The 17,943-nt window shown below is 43.1% G+C and overlaps 1 protein-coding gene across 3 annotated transcripts in view; it reads left to right on the top strand.

Moving 5' to 3' along the window:
- Positions 1 to 17,943, top strand: part of CUL5 (cullin 5) — a 2,346,971-nt gene that overhangs the window by 1,061,186 nt on the left and 1,267,842 nt on the right. For all 3 annotated transcript variants that reach the window (XM_044072614.1, XM_044072615.1, XM_044072616.1), the window contains exon 9: positions 9,166 to 9,296. In XM_044072614.1, the coding sequence (XP_043928549.1) occupies positions 9,166 to 9,296 (131 nt within the window). The remainder of the gene's footprint in view (positions 1 to 9,165; positions 9,297 to 17,943) is intronic.

The raw sequence follows: 17,943 nt of genomic DNA on the forward strand, positions 1-17,943 counted from the left end.
GCTATCCCTCCTGTTTTAGATATTTTGGATGATGTGTACGCAGAAGCCAGCCTTAATCCAGATTCTTTACCTCCAGCCCCTGTTAAACCAGACTGGTATTACCAGGTCCCTTCTCACCAGTTCCTTTATAAAAGCCATACTGCTGACCCAGAAACTATTTCACAGGGTCCCAAGGGAATAAAGGCCTCTACTGCTAAAAACCCTTTACCTTCAGAGAGAGATTCCAGAGCATTAGAAAGGTGGGGGAAAAAAGGTGTATACATCTGCCACTTTAACCATGAGGGCATTAAACTGTCAATTCCATATGTTAAAGTACCAACAGTTTTTGTTATCTCAGTTGAAAAGCAAAATGACACAACCAGAACAACCAGATTTGAAAGAGTTGCAGGATTTGTTGCATGGTGCAGAGCAAGTGGGTAAACATACCTTGCAGTGTGGTTTTGATGCTTTAGAGGCCTCATGTAGAGCTGCTGTCACAGGGGCTGTTATCGAGACATGCTTGGCTCAAAGAGCAAACCTTACCAGATCATGTCAAAGCAAAATTATTAGATGCACCACTTCAAAAAGATGTATTGTTTGGTGTTAAAGCTGAGGAGGTACTAAAGAAAATGGAGGAAAAAGCGAAATCTATGCAAACAGTGAAAGATTTCCTGCAGGTACAACCTCCACGCTTCAGCAGAAACTGGCCTTCAAAAATTGGTCCTTTCCAGCCACGGACAGACCTCAAAGGGGCAGATACAGACGCCCAAGGGGTAGAGGACAACCTCAAGGATCTTACAGAGCAAGACAGTGGCAAGCACCAACCCCAAGAGGTGGAGAAGATAGATCACAGTCATTTAGAAAACAGACACAATGACTTCCCCCTATGCCTGCCAAGCAAAGCTTTAATGGCAGCACCTTTGGGCGGAAAACTGGCATTATTTTCAAAAAACTGGCATATTGTTACAAAAGACAAATGGATTCTGGACATTATAGACAGAGGCTACAGGTTCCACTTTCACACCCTTCCAAAAATGAGAAGCATGCCAAACCTGCCACAAAATCAAAGGCAGAGGCACAAAGACAAATTTCCGTTCTCATGGATATGAAAGCGATTCAAGAGGTACCTGCAAAAGAACAAGGTCAAGGTTTTTATTCTAGACTATTCCTGGTACCAAGGAAAGACAAAGATTGGAGACCTATCTTAGACCTATCCATCCTAAACACATATCTACAGGTGCCAAAATTCAAGATGCTCACATTACAGCAGCTTCTTCCCATGCTGGGCAAGGAGTCTTGGCTGGTAACATTGGACCTCAAGGAGGCATACCTGCATGTATCAGACAAGATTGCAGAAGATACCTCAGATTTCTTGCAGGTTCAACCCATTACCAATTCTCTGCATTGCCCTTTGGCTTATCTACTGCGGTCAGAGTGTTTACGAAATGCCTGGCATCAGTAATTGCCTTCTGCAGACTACAAGGACTACAAATCTACCCATATCTGGACGACTGCCTGATCCAAGCGGACAGCAAGAACATTCTATTGCAGCATCTGGCGTTTGTAATAAAACTGTTAAACTTCCTGGGATACACAGTGAACAAAAAGAAATCAAAACTAATACCTTCTCAGTAGATAATTTTCCTGGGTGCCAGCTTAAATACAACCACCCAGATGGCCTACCTCACGCCAGGCAAACAAGGGCAACTGTCTCAATACTTCAGCAAAATGGCAACTTTCACCAGACTAACTGCAAGGAAAGTCCTGCAGGCTCTGGGATTCATGGCATCTTGCATCCTACCATTCCCATATACAAAGCTGCATATGAGGAAACTACAATGGTACCTAAAAAACTTATGGTCTCAACACAGCCACAGCTTGGAAACAATTATACCACTCATTCCATGCCTTCAAAAGGAATTTTTGTGGTGGGCTCAAGCATGCCAAAGAAACACAGGTCTCCCTTTCTGTGTACCTCAAGCAACTCAAATCATCACAACGGACGCCTCAGACTACGCCTGGGGAGCACACATGGCAGATCAGTGCATTCAGGGAAAATGGTCCCAAAAAGAGAAGCACCTACACATCAACCAAAAGGAGATGCTAGCCGTGCAAAATGCTCTTATGACCTTCAAAGACCTACTGCATCCAGGCCAGCTATTGATAAGGACAGACAACACCACAGTCATGTGGTACATAAACAAACAAGTGGGAACTCATTCATACCCCCTGTGCAGGCAAGCCATGACCCTATGGAACACAGCACTGGAATTGCAAATTCAACTACAGGCACAATTCCTGCCAGGGAAGGAAAACACACTGGCAGACAACCTAAGCAGAAATATGACAGATCCACACGAATGGAAGTTGCATCCTCAAGTTTTCTCAAAGATAACTCAGGCATGGGGACAGCCAGACATAGATCTATTTGCTACCCACAGAAATTACCAGTTGAAAAAATTTTGTTCAAGGACCTATCATCCACAGGCCTGGAAAGTGGACACACTCTCTTTCAATTGGACAACATTGACAGTCTATGCCTTCCCGCCTCTTCCTCTACTGACCAAAGTTCTATTAAAAGCCAGAGCAGAGAGGCCACAAATGATTTTCATTGCTCCAGACTGGCCTCGACAACACTGGTATCTGCTCCTAAAGAGCCTGACACACTCCCCACCATGGATCCTACCTCCAGTCCCTCTTCTGTTGTCCCAGCACAACTACAAAACCCTTCACAGCCAGCTCAAAACCCTAAATCTAGCCGCATGGAGAATACCTTAATTTCCCAACAGACTCTCCTCTCCAAGGAGGTGCAGGATGTCATCTTGGAGGCCAGAAGACCACCTACTAGAAAAGCCTACTCCGCCAAATGGAAACGATTTTGTTCCTGGAATCAAGAAAAGGGCCAGAATCCTTGGGTAATAAATATACCTCAAATTTTACAGTACCTAGCTGAGATGTTAGAGTGGCCTTTCCTTCTCCTCCATCAAGATCCACGCTTCAGCCATTTCTGCACAATACAACACAGACCCTCCTTTATTCTCACATCCTCTATTAAGGCAGTTCCTCAGAGGGGCAAAAAATATAAAACCACCAGTTCCAGCTTGGGACCTCAACTTCGTATTGGAAAAGCTGACCCTGCCTCCCTTTGAGCCGGCTTCTTCAGCAGAGCTACAATACTTGTCATGGAAAACAGCCTTCCTTCTGGCTATCACCTCAGCACGCAGGGTTTCGGAACTGCAGGCCCTCATGGCTGTGCAACCATTCATCATTTTCCATCAGGACAGAGTTTCCTTACGAACCAACCCTACCTTCATGCCAAAGGTAGTATCCAGTGTAGCTTTGAATCAGACTATCCACTACCTTTTATCCAAATCCACAGAACAAAGGGAAGAGACTACTACATTCATTGGACATTCACAGACAACTTCATTATTACTTGGACAGAACAAAGCCATTCAGAAAATCTGAGCAACTCTTTGTGTCCTATGCTACAGGTGCTCAAGGAAAGGCTATTTCCAAACAGACAATTTCAAAATGGATAGCCCACTGCATACGCTTTTGTTATTCATTTCATGGAAAATCTGTGCCTGCATACATCAGATCCCACTCCACCAGGGCCACAGCTTCCTCTGCTGCTTTCCTCAGGGGGGTCCCTACCAAGGACATTTTGGAAGCAGCTACTTGGAGTTCAGTGCACACTTTCTCCAAGCACTACCACCTTCCACTATACTCAAAATCTAGAGCGGGCTTTGCCACAGCAGGTCCTGCAGGGCATCCTCGCTCCTCCTAGTTCCACTTAGTGCCTACCACCCTTACTTAGCTTTGGGATTCTACCCATCTGTAATGGCTGCAGCTATATGCACAATGAACATAGTACAGTTTTGTACCTACCATAAATGTAGATGTTCGAGTGCCCATACAGCTGCAGTCCAGGTTACCCCCCCTCCGTCCCCTCTTAGGACAGGCCTTATGACAAACACCTTTATCATACAACATATTTATGGTGTATTTGCTTGCAACTACTGTTTTTTTATTTATCTATATTGCATGTTTGCATAACATTATGTTTTGCCTTCCTTCTGGGGGCACCTGACATCTGGGGCAAGAAAAACTGAAGAAAATGGCGTTGGCTGCCTCTTTTATACCCCTGCCGCACTGACGTCAGAGAAGAAGTGACGACAACCGACGCCAGACCTAGACTTTGGAATTCGGCCGACCGAGGACCCGCCTGACGGCAGGATAACCCATCTGTAATAACTGCAGCTGTATGAGCACTCGAACATCCACATTTATGGTAGGTACAAAACTGTACTTTCCAGAGTTTGGGGGGGTGGTCTGTAGCAGGCTACAAACTGGAAGGCAGTTTTGCCCACTGTTAGTTGCACATGGATGGTCTCAGATGCTTCATGCAGTGCCACTAGCCTGGAGGTATGGGTATCTTTGATGAATATGGATATTCCCCCTCCTCTTGTGGTTAGGTCCGAAAAGCATGATATGAGGTATAGCCTGGTAGTGCTGGGGTGCTCTCGGGAGCCTTGAACCAGGTTTCTGTTACTGCACAGATATCGATATTCTCCAAGTGCGTGCATCTTGAGGTTTAGACTTCTGGCGTTGAGCAGCATTACCCTTAGTTTCTTTTTCCTTGTGTTGTCTAAGGAGGTGGGTTTGTCTTTTGAGCCTTGCCTAAAAAAGGCACTATGGGGGGTGGCAGGAGCCTTGGCCAGTATTCGAAAACCCAAGGGTGACAGGTGCATGCCTTCCCTAGCGAAGCAACGTGGCTTGTCAAGCATGTCATCCCAGGCTGACAGACACTGGATCCCCTTTGAGTGATACCAATACTTTAGCCAATTGTTGAAATTGATCATTTTGTCTTTATACTGTGGTACCATTCTTGGTCAGGGTAAGATGCTACTCAAGGTCAGGGTCATACCGGCCTGGGCCACATGATCAGAGAGCTCCTCTGTCTCTTTTCATGTAATCCAGGGAGGTACGTCTCAGGTCATTCACACCAGCATGGACAATGATGGAGTCATATTTGTACTTGCTTTGGAGTGACCTGAGTGCTTGTCTTATGTGGCGGATCCTGACGCCCAACAGGCAGCTTACAGTGACCTTCTTCTTGTTCAGCCTGGTGAGAGGGACGTCAGTGTGTCTGACAATAGAGTCACCTATTACAAGTGTATTAGGTGTGTTGTTTAGCCTTAAGGGCTGTGACTGTGTGGCACACTGACTTTGTGAACTATGTGATACGTGGGTATTGTTGTGGGGTAGCAGTTGCTTGGATGTCTGCTTTCGAGGTCTCTGTTGCATGGGCAGATTTTTATTTAGAGCCTCCGAGTATGTTTTTGTGTGTTTATGTGTTTGGTTTGCTGTTGCGATAGGTCTATGTGAGACTGGAATTGTGGTGTGTGTGATTACCTTCTCCTGCAGACTGACCGTGCCAGTACTATGTTGAGAGAGCTCAGCCTTCAGTTTGGCTATATAGTTGCATCTCTCACATATATTTGAGCTTGTTGGGAAGAGGAGAGGGTGGTCTGCGTACATAAGGCAGTTGTAACATTGCCTCAAGATTCCCATATTCACCAGCTGGACTGGAGAGTAAACCTGAAACTGACTTTTGGACATGCCAGAATATTATAAGGAATTACTTTTTTGACTTGATCAAAAAGGACCAATAGGGAGCCAAGTACTTAAAAGGAGTATAAGAGGGTGTAGTGCTTTAGTTTATTAGTGCTTACTTATAAGACAATTATCCTAGCTACTGCTGGGTTTTAGAAGGAAAATAGAGTGCTTACTTTGAGATTTGGAACAGTTCTAAGGGAAAAAGTGAAGAGCAGACTTTGTGGAGCCGGGAATACTTTAAACCTGATTAAGCGGCGCTGCCCGATGCTGCGCTATCAAAAACGTGCAAAAGAGGGTTTTAACAGAGGGGGATCAAGGAGTTTGGAATTGACCCAAAATGGCGAATAAAACTACAGTTACTAGGCAGTAACCACTCCCACAGGGGCAGGCAGGATGTTCAGTGTTTACCACTGCCACTGATGAACACAGAGACTTCCCTTTAGCCCAAGCAAGCAATGGCCTCCAAGAAACTTAAAAACAGTTCAGAACAGCAAATCTGTAACTGAACTTTTTTTTAAATTTCAGAAAGTGGGAAAAAAGCAAGATGTTTTTTTTTTTTTGTTTTGTTTAAAGATAGCAGAGATACACAAGTAGCAACAAGTTAGAACAGTGCAATAAATGACCCCACACTTGAGTGCTAGGCCAGAGACAGGTAAAATGCAAGTTTTAAGAAAAAAACGATTTTAAAATAAGTGCAACACAGGAAATGCAGTAAACAGGCTCTAGATGTGTTCTAAATATAGTTCCTAATACAGATATCAACTTGCCTGATGTATGTCTGACCAAGCAGCAAAACCACCCGAGCAATTCAGCAACCTGAAGCAGCAAAATCCAGCCAGCGACCAAAACCTGCTACACCTACCTCCTGAATGAGCCTGCGCAATGAAAGTCTCGCGAGAGCAACTCACCTCTCTCAGTCATGATTGGATCTGCCTGCAGCCGAAGCAGTCCAGACCTCCTCTTCTGTCCGGTCGTCCCCGCACTGATTCCTGGGTGCATTTGCAGCAATGATTGCTGGGTACCTGTCTTTCTCTATCCGGACTGCAGTCTAGACTCGTGTTTTTTTTTTTTTCTGTTTGTTTTTTAGGTTTATAGATTTTTCTTTTTTTTTTCTAGGTGGGAGGGCTGCAGTCCGGGAGCAGTCCGATACCACGAGCCGCCCCTGCACACTTGAGTGCTAGGCCAGAGACAGGTAAAATGCAAGTTTTAAGAAAAAAAGATTTTAAAATAAGTGCAACACAGGAAATGCAGTGAGCAGGCTCTAGATGTGTTCTAAATACAGTTCCTAATACAGATATCAAGTTTAGCAAGCTGGAAAATGTCAAAAAATAGGCGGCAATGCAGAAATCTTAACAAATAATCTGAAGAAAAATACTTAAAATCTCAAAAGTGGCTCCTTTCTTCTCTCAGCGTTTTCTCCTCTTGGTGGGTGCTTCACCAACAGCCAACAAGTCTGAAAAGACTCCAAAACCACAAGGCAATCGGGTTTTAAGAGAGGAGGATCAAGGAGTTTGGAATTGACCCAAAATGGCCAGTAAAACTACAGTTTCTAGGCAGTAACCACTCCCACAGGGGCAAGCAGGCTGTTTAGTGTTTACCACTGCCACTGATGAACACAGAGACTTCACTTTAGCCCAAGCAAGCAGTGGCCTCCAAGAAATTTACAAACAGTTCAGAACAGCAAATCTGTAACTTTTAAATTTCAGAAAGTGGGGGAAAAAGCAAGTTTTTTTTTTTTTTTTTTTTTTTTTTTGTTTAAAGATAGCAGAGATACACAAGTAGCAACAAGTTAGAACAGTGCAAAAAATGACCCCACACTTGAGTGCTAGGCCAGAGACAGGTAAAATGCAAGTTTTAAGAAAAAAAACGATTTTAAAATAAGTGCAACACAGTAAATGCAGTAAAAAGGCTCTAGATGTGTTCTAAATACAGTTCCTAATACAGATATCAAGTTTAGCAAGCTGGAAAATGCCAAAAAGTAGGCGGCAATGCAGAAATCTTAACAAATAATCTGAAGAAAAATACTTAAAATCTCAAAAGTGGCTCCTTTCTTCTCTCAGCGTTTTCTCCTCTTGGTGGGTGCTTCACCAACAGCCAACAAGTGTAGTTGTTGCACCATATGAGGTAGGGGTGGCATTTAATTGGCAGAAGCCTTTCCAAATGGATTGATAACTACAGTTCTATCTTATTAATATATGGCTAGGCCACCTTTGGCCATTGCAGTCAAGGGTAACTCAGTAAAGGGGATTGAAGCTTCATTTTAATATTGTATCTCTTGCATACCCTTGCACTTTTCCCATTCAGTTCCCCGTGGTGCACTGGTTCTTGATTCTCTAACTCCAGGATTTCCTTAGTTTTCTATTCCTTCTGTTTCCTTTCAGGAGGTTGTGGATAATGTTTTGGATTTCTGTGCTATGGCACTTTCTGCAGAGGTTTCTTTAGTGTAAAGTTTACCAAGTATGAGAGTTCCTCTCATATCATCTGATGTTTGAATTGACACAATGCCAGGAGTAATTACCATCTTGATGTCCCTCTTTTGTTGGACAGTCAAACTTTCTGCTTTGAGGAAGTTGTCCTCTGATAATATAATATTTTTTTTTTCATTTTATATCTGAGAATGTTTTTTTATTGCAGATGTACCTCTTCTACATACTTTTTTTAGAGGGGGAGGGGTGTCAGAACTGAATGGGATACAGCTGAAGTGATGTCATTGTCCAGTATGGTAATGTGCCAGCAAGTAGCTGTCCATGGACCCAAGATATGGGAGCTAGTAATTTAAGAATTACCATTAAAGGTCCGTCTCACAGGAAATAGCTGTTGCCCACTATAGATGGCACTCTCGTACGTTTTCTGGCAGGTGAACAGTTTAACATCGTTGTATTCTTGGTGCTGCACTATTTTCCCATGCCAGCCAGTATTTTCTGCATGCCACAATTCCAGATTGTGTATCAAAATGAAACTTTGGATTGAAAAGGAATTTTTTATTCTGTTAAGAGAATTTTGGATAATCTTTGAAGTTGATTGCCGTGGTATCTTTGATCAGAATTGCTGTAGTTGTAATTTCACAGCCTGGTCACCTTGTTTTCAAAACAAGACATTGTGGTTCAGTGCAAGATGTCTTTACTGGGGCTACAGACATCTTTTTCTACCATAAAGTACACAAGTATCATATATATTGCTTTAGCATGCAAAGCAGTTTTTGCTAAAAACAAGTGTATTTCTTATTTCCTGTGTCCCATTTAAAGATTGCCGGGGTGTGTGTGTGTGGGGGGGGGGGGGGGTGGCGGCATACAATTTTTATTAAAAAAAAGTTTACATTTTTTAATAAGAAATCTTGATTTTTTTTGACATTATATAAAATGGGGGCTTAAAATTTCAAGAACTAATTGCTTTCATTGCCATGTTAAACTTGGTGAAATCACTTTTAGGCTGTTTCATTAAAGTGTTGGCAAAATTTGTTATGATTTGTTCTTTTGTTTCTTAATCTAATTATGCTGATATTGCAAAGTGTCTTAAAATGAGTGTACTTGTCTTGCTACAGCAACTTTTTATTGTTTCCTGTAGAATTGCACCTTATGTTTTCACTGATGGATAAAGTTCCTAATGGAATTGAACCCATGTTGAAAGATTTGGAAGAGCACATTATTAGTGCTGGATTAGCAGATATGGTAGCTGCTGCTGAAACAATTACTACTGTGAGTATCAAACCAAAGCTGTAGAACTGTGAACTACTAAAAAATGATATTTAACATTTGTGATCTGTTGTAAATGTAGCTGATCATTTTGCACAATTAATGCTGTTCATATGCCTGGTCTTCTATCACTTTTTCTGCGCTTATTGTCCAGCCTGTGAATATTTGTGAGCTTGTTTTTCAGCTTGTAAAGAGTCTTGCATTAGAGTAATATCCAAAGGTTTTGTTCCTTTACTCTGTACTGTTTCATTAAAAATTTAAACACAATTTCTTCTCCCCCTCATCTGCAATAGCCTTTTTCAAGGACTATTTTCCAATCAGCTGGTGACTAATGTGATCAGTCTTAATGCAGCAGTTATATAGTATTTTGTGACTGGTATAGAAAACTGACCTGTCATTTATAGCATAAAAATGATATTCCTATTCCCCAAGACGTTTTCAGCATACCAGGTATAAAATACAGGCACTGCAGTGTTTAAAATTGGAGTGGAATGTATGGTCCTCATGACAGAAACTCCAGTCATTCTTCAAGATTCACTGTTGTACTGACTCTTGGAATTTCTGCCTGCATGATCCTGTTGGCAGGCCTATATACCAGAATTGTCTCCTTCCAGACTTGGCAGACTACATCCCCTGCTGATGTCAAAACATCATTAATATAAAGGAAAATTGGTTGGCTCAATCTTCGTATTTCTCTTTCCATAGTTCAGTGAGCATGTCCGGCAAGCCAGTTGCATTGTTAGTCTATCAGGTTAGCCTGAAGCAAGAGGTTGCGGATGGGTATTGTCTTTGGAAATCTTATTTTATTAATACTGCTTTTATAGTATATGGTTTTGTAGCTGTCGGGTACAAAAGTTAATAACTTTTTCAATTCAAGTACTTCCACAATCTGCGTCTTTTTGACTGGGATTGGAGCACGATATACTCACTTGTCCATAGTGTGCTTATTTCAATTAGTGGACTGTCAAACACAAGACATAATCCTTAGAGAAGTACCTCACACAGAGATGTTTATTTAAGCTTGCCTCAGAATCTGCTATTTCTTCTAACTTCCCAAGACAAAGAAAATGAACTCCTGAATGAGTAAGTTGATTTAGGAGGTGGGTGATACTGCGCAAGAGTTGAATTCCCCCTCAGCTACAGAGTACTAGTGTCAGTCAGGAGCCTTTACAGCACTGTACCCAATGGCCTGTTCAGTCAAAGTCTGTGATGCAACCTCTCAGAAGACTACCATGCCTTTGGCCCCGTGCACAACCTCTCGAGACAAAACACTTAGGTAATTGATTGCTCTTAGAGCCACTGTGCAGGCCTGTGGTTCTGTTGCTCAAATTATCACTGAAGGAGAGTGCAGTATGCTCATAGTACTTGCCTAGGAGGAAGCAAGAGGGGATCATAACAATGTCTCTCCGGCATTTTGGCGCACTCTGAGGTCTGCTAGCTATACTGCCCTAACACAAATCCAAGGTACTGCAACTCAAATGGTCGTTATTTAGGTTGCTATAGCCACAGCTGACTGGGTTTCATATCCCTACCACCCAGTTTTCTACTGAGAATATTTACAAGGTAGCCCATGAGTTTATAGAATTTATGAAATGGAAGGCAGCAATTCTCTGAAAAAGGTTCTCTAACAGGGTACTCTGAAAATAACAAGGGAATCTTCTCCAGAGGTGGATTCCGATACCTCAGATTCAAAGGTGAAGGAGCTGACCTCTGTGATTCAGGTAGTACCCAAAGTCATAAGGCTTCAGACAGTGAGTATCTTTTTTGTTCCCGTCCCCTGGATAAATCAGAAACTACCAAAGCAAAAGCAGGCACCTCCCTCCCAAACAAGACAAGAATAGAGGTCAAAAAGGGAAAAGGGGAAGTACGGAGAGAAAAAAGTAGAACATTTGATGATAAAGACGGACCTTAAAGATAGAATAATTAGAAGGAACAGCTGTGACTTACAAGAGTATCTCCACTCTCTCATCAAAATTCCCACATCTACAGTTTTCCAAGGCAGAATAAGAGGCAGACCTTCATTGTTTGCAGACCAGTGGGAAGTCATTACTCAGGAAAATAGGTACTTTGGAATATTAAACAAAAAAAAAAAAAGGCTGTAGCTTACAATTTCAAAAGAAACCAAAATTCTTGGACTTCCACTTGTCCCAAAAGGTCAGCAACATCTGATGCTCTTACAAAGAGTCTAATGGCACATATATCCATGGAGAAGTTGCTAGGAAAAAGGAACAGGATTGTAGTTGAGGTTTTTCCTAGTCCCAAGAAAAGAACAGCCTTTAAGTTCCTTTCCTGATCTTTCAAGACTGAATACATTTTGATTATCCAAGATTTCAAAATGCTACCATTATGGAATTTCTTGCATCTGATTCTTCTGCATGCACTTAAGGTACTGTTAGATCTCAGTGATGCATAACTGTGCATCATTACAGGAAAGAGGGATTGGCAGATGTTCATGTTTCGCTGTTGCAGTCATTACATTTGGGTTATCTGCTTGCAGTAGCCCTCAGTCGGCCTGATTAACAAAGTCTTGGGTTCTGTGTCGGTTGCTGTCCCTTCTTCCATGACGTCAGGTCGTCAGGGGTATGAAACATGCAGCCGATGCGATTACATAAGTCTTTCTTGCCGTGCGGGGCCCGAAGCAGGAGCAGTTCGCAAGTGCCGGTCAGCCGACTCCTGAAATTTTAGTTTTCGAGGTTTAGAACCAAAGTCTTCAACTAAAGCTAAGTACCCCATTGGGGAAACTTTTTCTTGCTCCTTACCAATTTCAGTAAAAGTTAATAATTGCATTACTTGTGGAAACCAAATACCTCATAAAGATTTTCATTTGTACTGCATCCCTTGCCTAGGCCCTGACCATGACGTACCTTGCTGTCGGTTTTGTGCTTTAGTTAATCAGCGCACTATCCGTCGTCGGTATATTTTCACCTCTAAATATTTCGATTCTCGGTTTAATTATCCAGAAATGTCATCGGTTAGCCATTCAACTACCGGGATTCCAAAAAAACGCAAGGATAAAGACATAGACAGGCCGCCGAGGTCCAAAACTGCCGACGACGCTTCTCCTAAGCCAGTCGCCAGTTCGATGGTACTCAGTGAGGCGCTTTCGCAGCCCCTGATACCCACTACTTCTGATTCGCAGGCCTCTACTGAAACCCATTCGGAGTCCGGTATGCCGCGAGATGCTTTAATTATGGAACCTGCGTATGTCTCTACTTTGGATGGGTTCAGAGCCGCTGTGCAGGCACGGGCTTCTGAGGGTATATTCAGGCCTACAGACTTGCATATTAAAGCAACGCCTCCTTCTTCTTTTAGGCCTAAATCTCGAACTATGCCTAAAAATCCGACGCTTAGGCCTGTATGCCTAAAAAACAAATAAGAATGGCTGAAGATATGCTTTTTCGGAATTTAATTTGGCCCCTGATTCTTTGCCTCCTGCTCCCAGAAAACATGACAGATATTACAGGGTTCCTGATTCACACAAGTTCCTTTTCAAAAATCCTATTGCGGATCCAGGGACTATTTCACAGGGACCCAAGGGCATTAAGGCTCCTACTGCTAAAAATCCTGCCCCTTCTGATAGAGAATCCAGGGCGCTGGATAGATGGGGTAAGAAGGTTAACACTTCTGCAACCTTGGCCATTAGGGCTTTAAACTGCCAGTTTCATATGTTAAAGTATCAGCAACATGTTATTGGATTGCTTAAACAGAAAATGATGTTGATTCCTGACTGTGCGGAAAATAAAGAATTACAGGATTTAATGCATTCTGCTGAACAGGTTGGAAAACATACTCTGCAATGTGGATTTGATTCATTAGAGGCCTCTTGCAGGGCTGCTGTTACTGGGTCTGTGCTCAGAAGGCATGCTTGGCGTAAGGAGCAATCTTTGCCTGATCATGTTAAAGCTAAATTGTTGGATGCTCCTTAAATCAGGACCGCCTGTTTGGCAGCAAGGCTGAGGAAGTTCTTAAAAAGATGGAAGATTAAGCTAAATCTATGCAAACTGTTAAAGATTTCTTACAAGTTCAGCCTCCTAGATTTAGTAGGCACTGACCCTCTAAGAATTGGTCCTTTCCAGTCCCTTCCAGGTCTTCTCAAGCCAAACCCAGACATAGCAGAAACCCCAGGTTTTATTCCCAGGGGACACACAAGACTAAGCAGTGGGGAGTTTCCGCACCCAAATCAGGAAGAAGTAAGACTCCCCCTATGGAAAACTGTCTCAATGACTTGCTTTTAAAACTTCCAAGCACTTCCCAACTGAATGCTCCTTTAGGCGGAAAGATTGGTCTGCAGGCCAAAAACTGGGAACTCATTACCCAGGACAAATGGGTTTTAAATGTAGTTTCCCAAGGATACAGATTTCACTTCCACACCTTACCAACACCAAGCAGGTGGCCAGATCTACCCCCAAATCAGTGGACAGAGGCCCCAAATCAAGTACTCTCTCACGCATGGGGGCTATTCATTTGGTACCAGAAGAGGAAAAGGGACAAGGTTTCTATTCAAGACTGTTCCTGGTACCCAGACAAGACAATACATTGCGTCCTATCATTGACCTTTCTACTCTAAACACCTTTCTGGTGATTCCAAAATTCAAGATGCTGACTCTTCACCAGCTCCTTCCTATGCTAGGCAAAGATGCATGGTTGGCAACACTAGACTTAAAAGAAGCATACCTGCACATCCCTATCAGGGAGTCTTGCAGAAGATATCTATGCTTCAAAGCAGGCTACATGCACTATCAGTACTCTGCACTGCTCTTTGGCTTATCTACTGCGCCCAGGGTATTCACAAACTGCCTAGCTCCAGTCATTGCATTCTGCAGGCAAAGAAATTTTCAAATATACCCATACCTGGACGATTGTCTAATTCAGGCAGAAAGCCAGGACATACTTTTGAATCATCTGGCCTTTGTTCAAAGGGTACTGACTTGTCTGGGATACACCATAAACGAAAATAAATCACACCTGGTAACCTGTCAACAAATTATATTCCTGGGAGCAAGCTTGAATACAACTTCCCAGATGTCTTTCCTCACGCCAGATAAACGGATTCATTTGACAACCTACTTCAATCAAGTGGCCACAAAAACCCAGTTATCTGCAAGGCAAATACTGCAAGCCTTGGGGTTCATGGCCTCCTGCATTCTTCTAATTCCATATGCAATGCTGCATATGAAGAAACTGCAATGGTATCTTAAAAAGCCTATGGTGTCAACATTCACAGGATCTAGAAGCAATGATTCCTATCATACCTTGCCTACGCCTAGAGTTCCTTTGGTGAGCAGAGGCCTGCCACCAAAACAGGGGACTACCATTTACACTACCCCCTGCCGCCCAAACCTTAACAACAGATGCATCAGACTATGCATAGGGAGCCCACCTGGCAGAGAAGTGCATTCAGGGCAAAAAGTCAAATGCACCTATACATAAATCAAAAGGAAATGTTAGCTGTACAGAATGCTCTGACAGCCTTCAAGGATCACATTCTTCCAGGACAACTAATGGTAAAGACAGACAACACTACGGTCATGTGGTACATACAAAAAACAGGGGGGTACACACTCTTACCCCCTCTGCAGACTAGCCATGACATTGTGGAACACAGCCTTGAGCTACCAAGTGAATCTACAAGCTCAATTCCTGCCAGTAAAACTAAATACACTGGCAGATGGACTAAGCAGAAACCTCATGGACCCACAGGAATGGAAACTGGAACCAAGGATTTTAAACATGTTGACAAGCAAATGGGGGATCCCAGATATAGACCTGTTTGCCTCCCCCCAGAACCATCAATTGGACAAAATTTGCACAAGGATTCCCCACAAACTAGCTTGGAAAGTGGATGCTCTATCCTTCAGCTGGATAAACCTATCAGTTTATGCCTTTCCTCCTCTGCCTCTGCTCTCCAAAGTACTACTAAAGATCAAACAGGACAAGCCAAGGACGATTTTAATTGCACCAGACTGGCCATGCCAACACTGGTACCCCCTCCTGCCCAGTGTGTCACACTTGGCCCCATGGCACCTGCTTCAAACTCCTTCCCTGTTGTCTCAGCAGGAGAACCAGATTCTGCACCCTTAGCTGCAAACCCTGAACCTAGCAGCCTGGCTAATTACCTAATCTCTCCTTTACCACCCCTCAGTAAATCAGTGATGTATATCATTTTAGAGGCTAGGAGGCCTAGTGCTAGAAAATCTTATGCTGCAAAATGGAAAAGATTTTGTACCTGGAACCAATCTCAAGGGATGAGTGCAGCAGTGCCCAATTTACCTCAGATTCTACAATATTTGACTGAGATGCTTCATAAGGGCTTGTCCTTTTCCTCCATCAAAATTCATGCCTCAGACATTTCAGCTCATTATAGCACAGAGCCTCCCCCCTTCTCTCACCCACTACTCAAACAGTTCTTCAGAGGGGCCAAAAATTTAAGGCCACCCAGGAGAGCTCCAACTCCAGCTTGGGACTTTAACTTTGTCTTGGAGAAACTCATTCTCCCTCCTTTCGAGCCAGCTGCTACTGCAGATTTAAAATTCCTTTCCTAGAAAACAGCTTTCCTTTTAGCAATCACTTCTGCAAGAAGGGTATCTGAATTACAGCCCCTTATGGCAGTGGAGCCTTTCATCATCTTTCATGTGGACAGGGTGTCCCTCAGAACCAATCCCTCCTTCATGCCCAAGGTGGTATCCAGTGTGGCTCTTAATCAGTCCATTCATTTGCCGACCTTCTTTCCTAACCCACAGAGCAAAGGGGAATGGATACTGCACTCCTTAGATGTGCACAGACAACTTAGATTCTACTTGGACAGGACTAAACCTCAAAGGAAATCTGAACAACTGCTGGTGGAATTTGCTGCAGGGACAGAGGGGAAAGCTATTTCAAAGCAAACCATTTCAAAATGGATAGGCCACTGCATTCATTTCTGCTATAAGCACCATGGAAAACCTATCCCACAGGGCATCAGACCGTATTCAACCAGGGCTGCATCTACCTCTACAGCCTTTCTCAGGGGCATCCTAGAAGCTGCTACCTGGAGTTCTGTGTATAATTTCACCAAGCATTACCATTTGCCAGTTTTCTCAATTCAGAGCTGGCTTTGCCACTGCAGTCTTGCCGGGCGTTATAGCTGGTCCTAATGCTATCTAAATTCCTCCTCCCAACCATAGCTTTGGGAATGTACCCAAATGTAATGACTGCAACAGTGAAACATGAAGAACATAGTGCAGTTGTGTACACTTACCATAAATGTAGATGTTCGAGTGTATTTCACTATTGCAGTCCTGGTTACCCTCCCTCCTGCCTCCTTTCTTCTTTTTGCTATACCTCTACTCTCACTATGCTCAAAAAGCTTTTTGGTGTATTTGTTTTTTTGTTGGAGGTATATCCTTGTATTATATTAATTGCTTCCCATTAGGGGGTCACCTGAAATCTTGGGCAAGAAAAAGTGATGTAATGGCGTCGGCTGCATGTTTTATACCCCTGACGACCTGACGTCATGGAAGAAGGGACAGCAATCGACGCAGGACCCAAGACTTTGTTAATCAGGCCGACTGAGGGCTACTGCAAGCAGATAACCCAAATGTAATGACTGCAACAGTGAATACACTCGAACATATACATTTATGGTAAGTGTACACAACTGTACTTTCCTAAGGTTCAAGATAAGGGGATTCACACTAACAGTTCATATCTTTGCCCTTTGGCTTGTCTTCTTCACACCGGGTATTTACAGAGTGCCTGGCTTCGATAATTTCCTTTTGCAGAACAAAGGGTGTTTGCATCCATCCTTACCTGGAAGATTGCCTCTTACTGGCCCCTTGCACCCTGGGAATGAAAAGGGCTTTAAAGACCAACGTGAATTCTTTCCAGGATATAGGACTGTCCTTAAACCTCCTAAAGTCTCTGTTACAGGCAGCAAGGCAAGTCACTTTTATGTGATATTTTGTGGATTTGATGCTTTCATGCTTTCTTGTCCCCCCAACACAATAGTTCAGCAATATTGCAAGAATATGTTGGCTCAGGAATTCCACAGAGTCTAGTGGTATTTGATCTCCTACATACTGTGATATTTCCCTTGGCGTGGTTGCATGTGCAGAATCAGCAGTGTTAGGTGATGCCAGAATACACATTTCTTACAGAACAGCATCCCTCATGTGCCTTGCAGTAAGAAGGAAGTATGTGCTTGACTGGGCTGCTGTCACTGAATCAGAGTGCACCCATCAAGTTTGAGCCAGGCTGTCCGATTGTTACAACAGGCTCCCCGTACTTTATCTGGGGAGCTCATCTGGGAGAGCAAGAGTGCAGCATGCTTTGAACATAAAGTTTATGAAAAAATGCATAAGTATTAAAGAGCTGATGGCAGATATTGCAATTCAAGAACATTAGGCAACAATGAACCTGCTTATCAGGACAGACAGTGCCCCAATTATATGGAAAATAAACGACTATCGCTTTTGGAGGTTATCCTTTCCAAGTGTATGGGAACTGGCAGAGGAGATATGACTTATTTACAGAGCTTAGTACATTGCTTCACTGATCAACAGACCACTTAAGCAGAGTAACATTAGACCCCAACGAGTGGATGTTGAATAGAGAATTGTTTCTGTCTCTAGTCCAGAAATAGCTTGTATCAGAATCAACCCTTTTTTGCTTC

Source organism: Protopterus annectens, chromosome 5.part0, assembly GCF_019279795.1.
Source record: "Protopterus annectens isolate FY-2018-M chromosome 5.part0, PAN1.0, whole genome shotgun sequence".
NCBI lineage: Eukaryota > Metazoa > Chordata > Ceratodontiformes > Protopteridae > Protopterus > Protopterus annectens.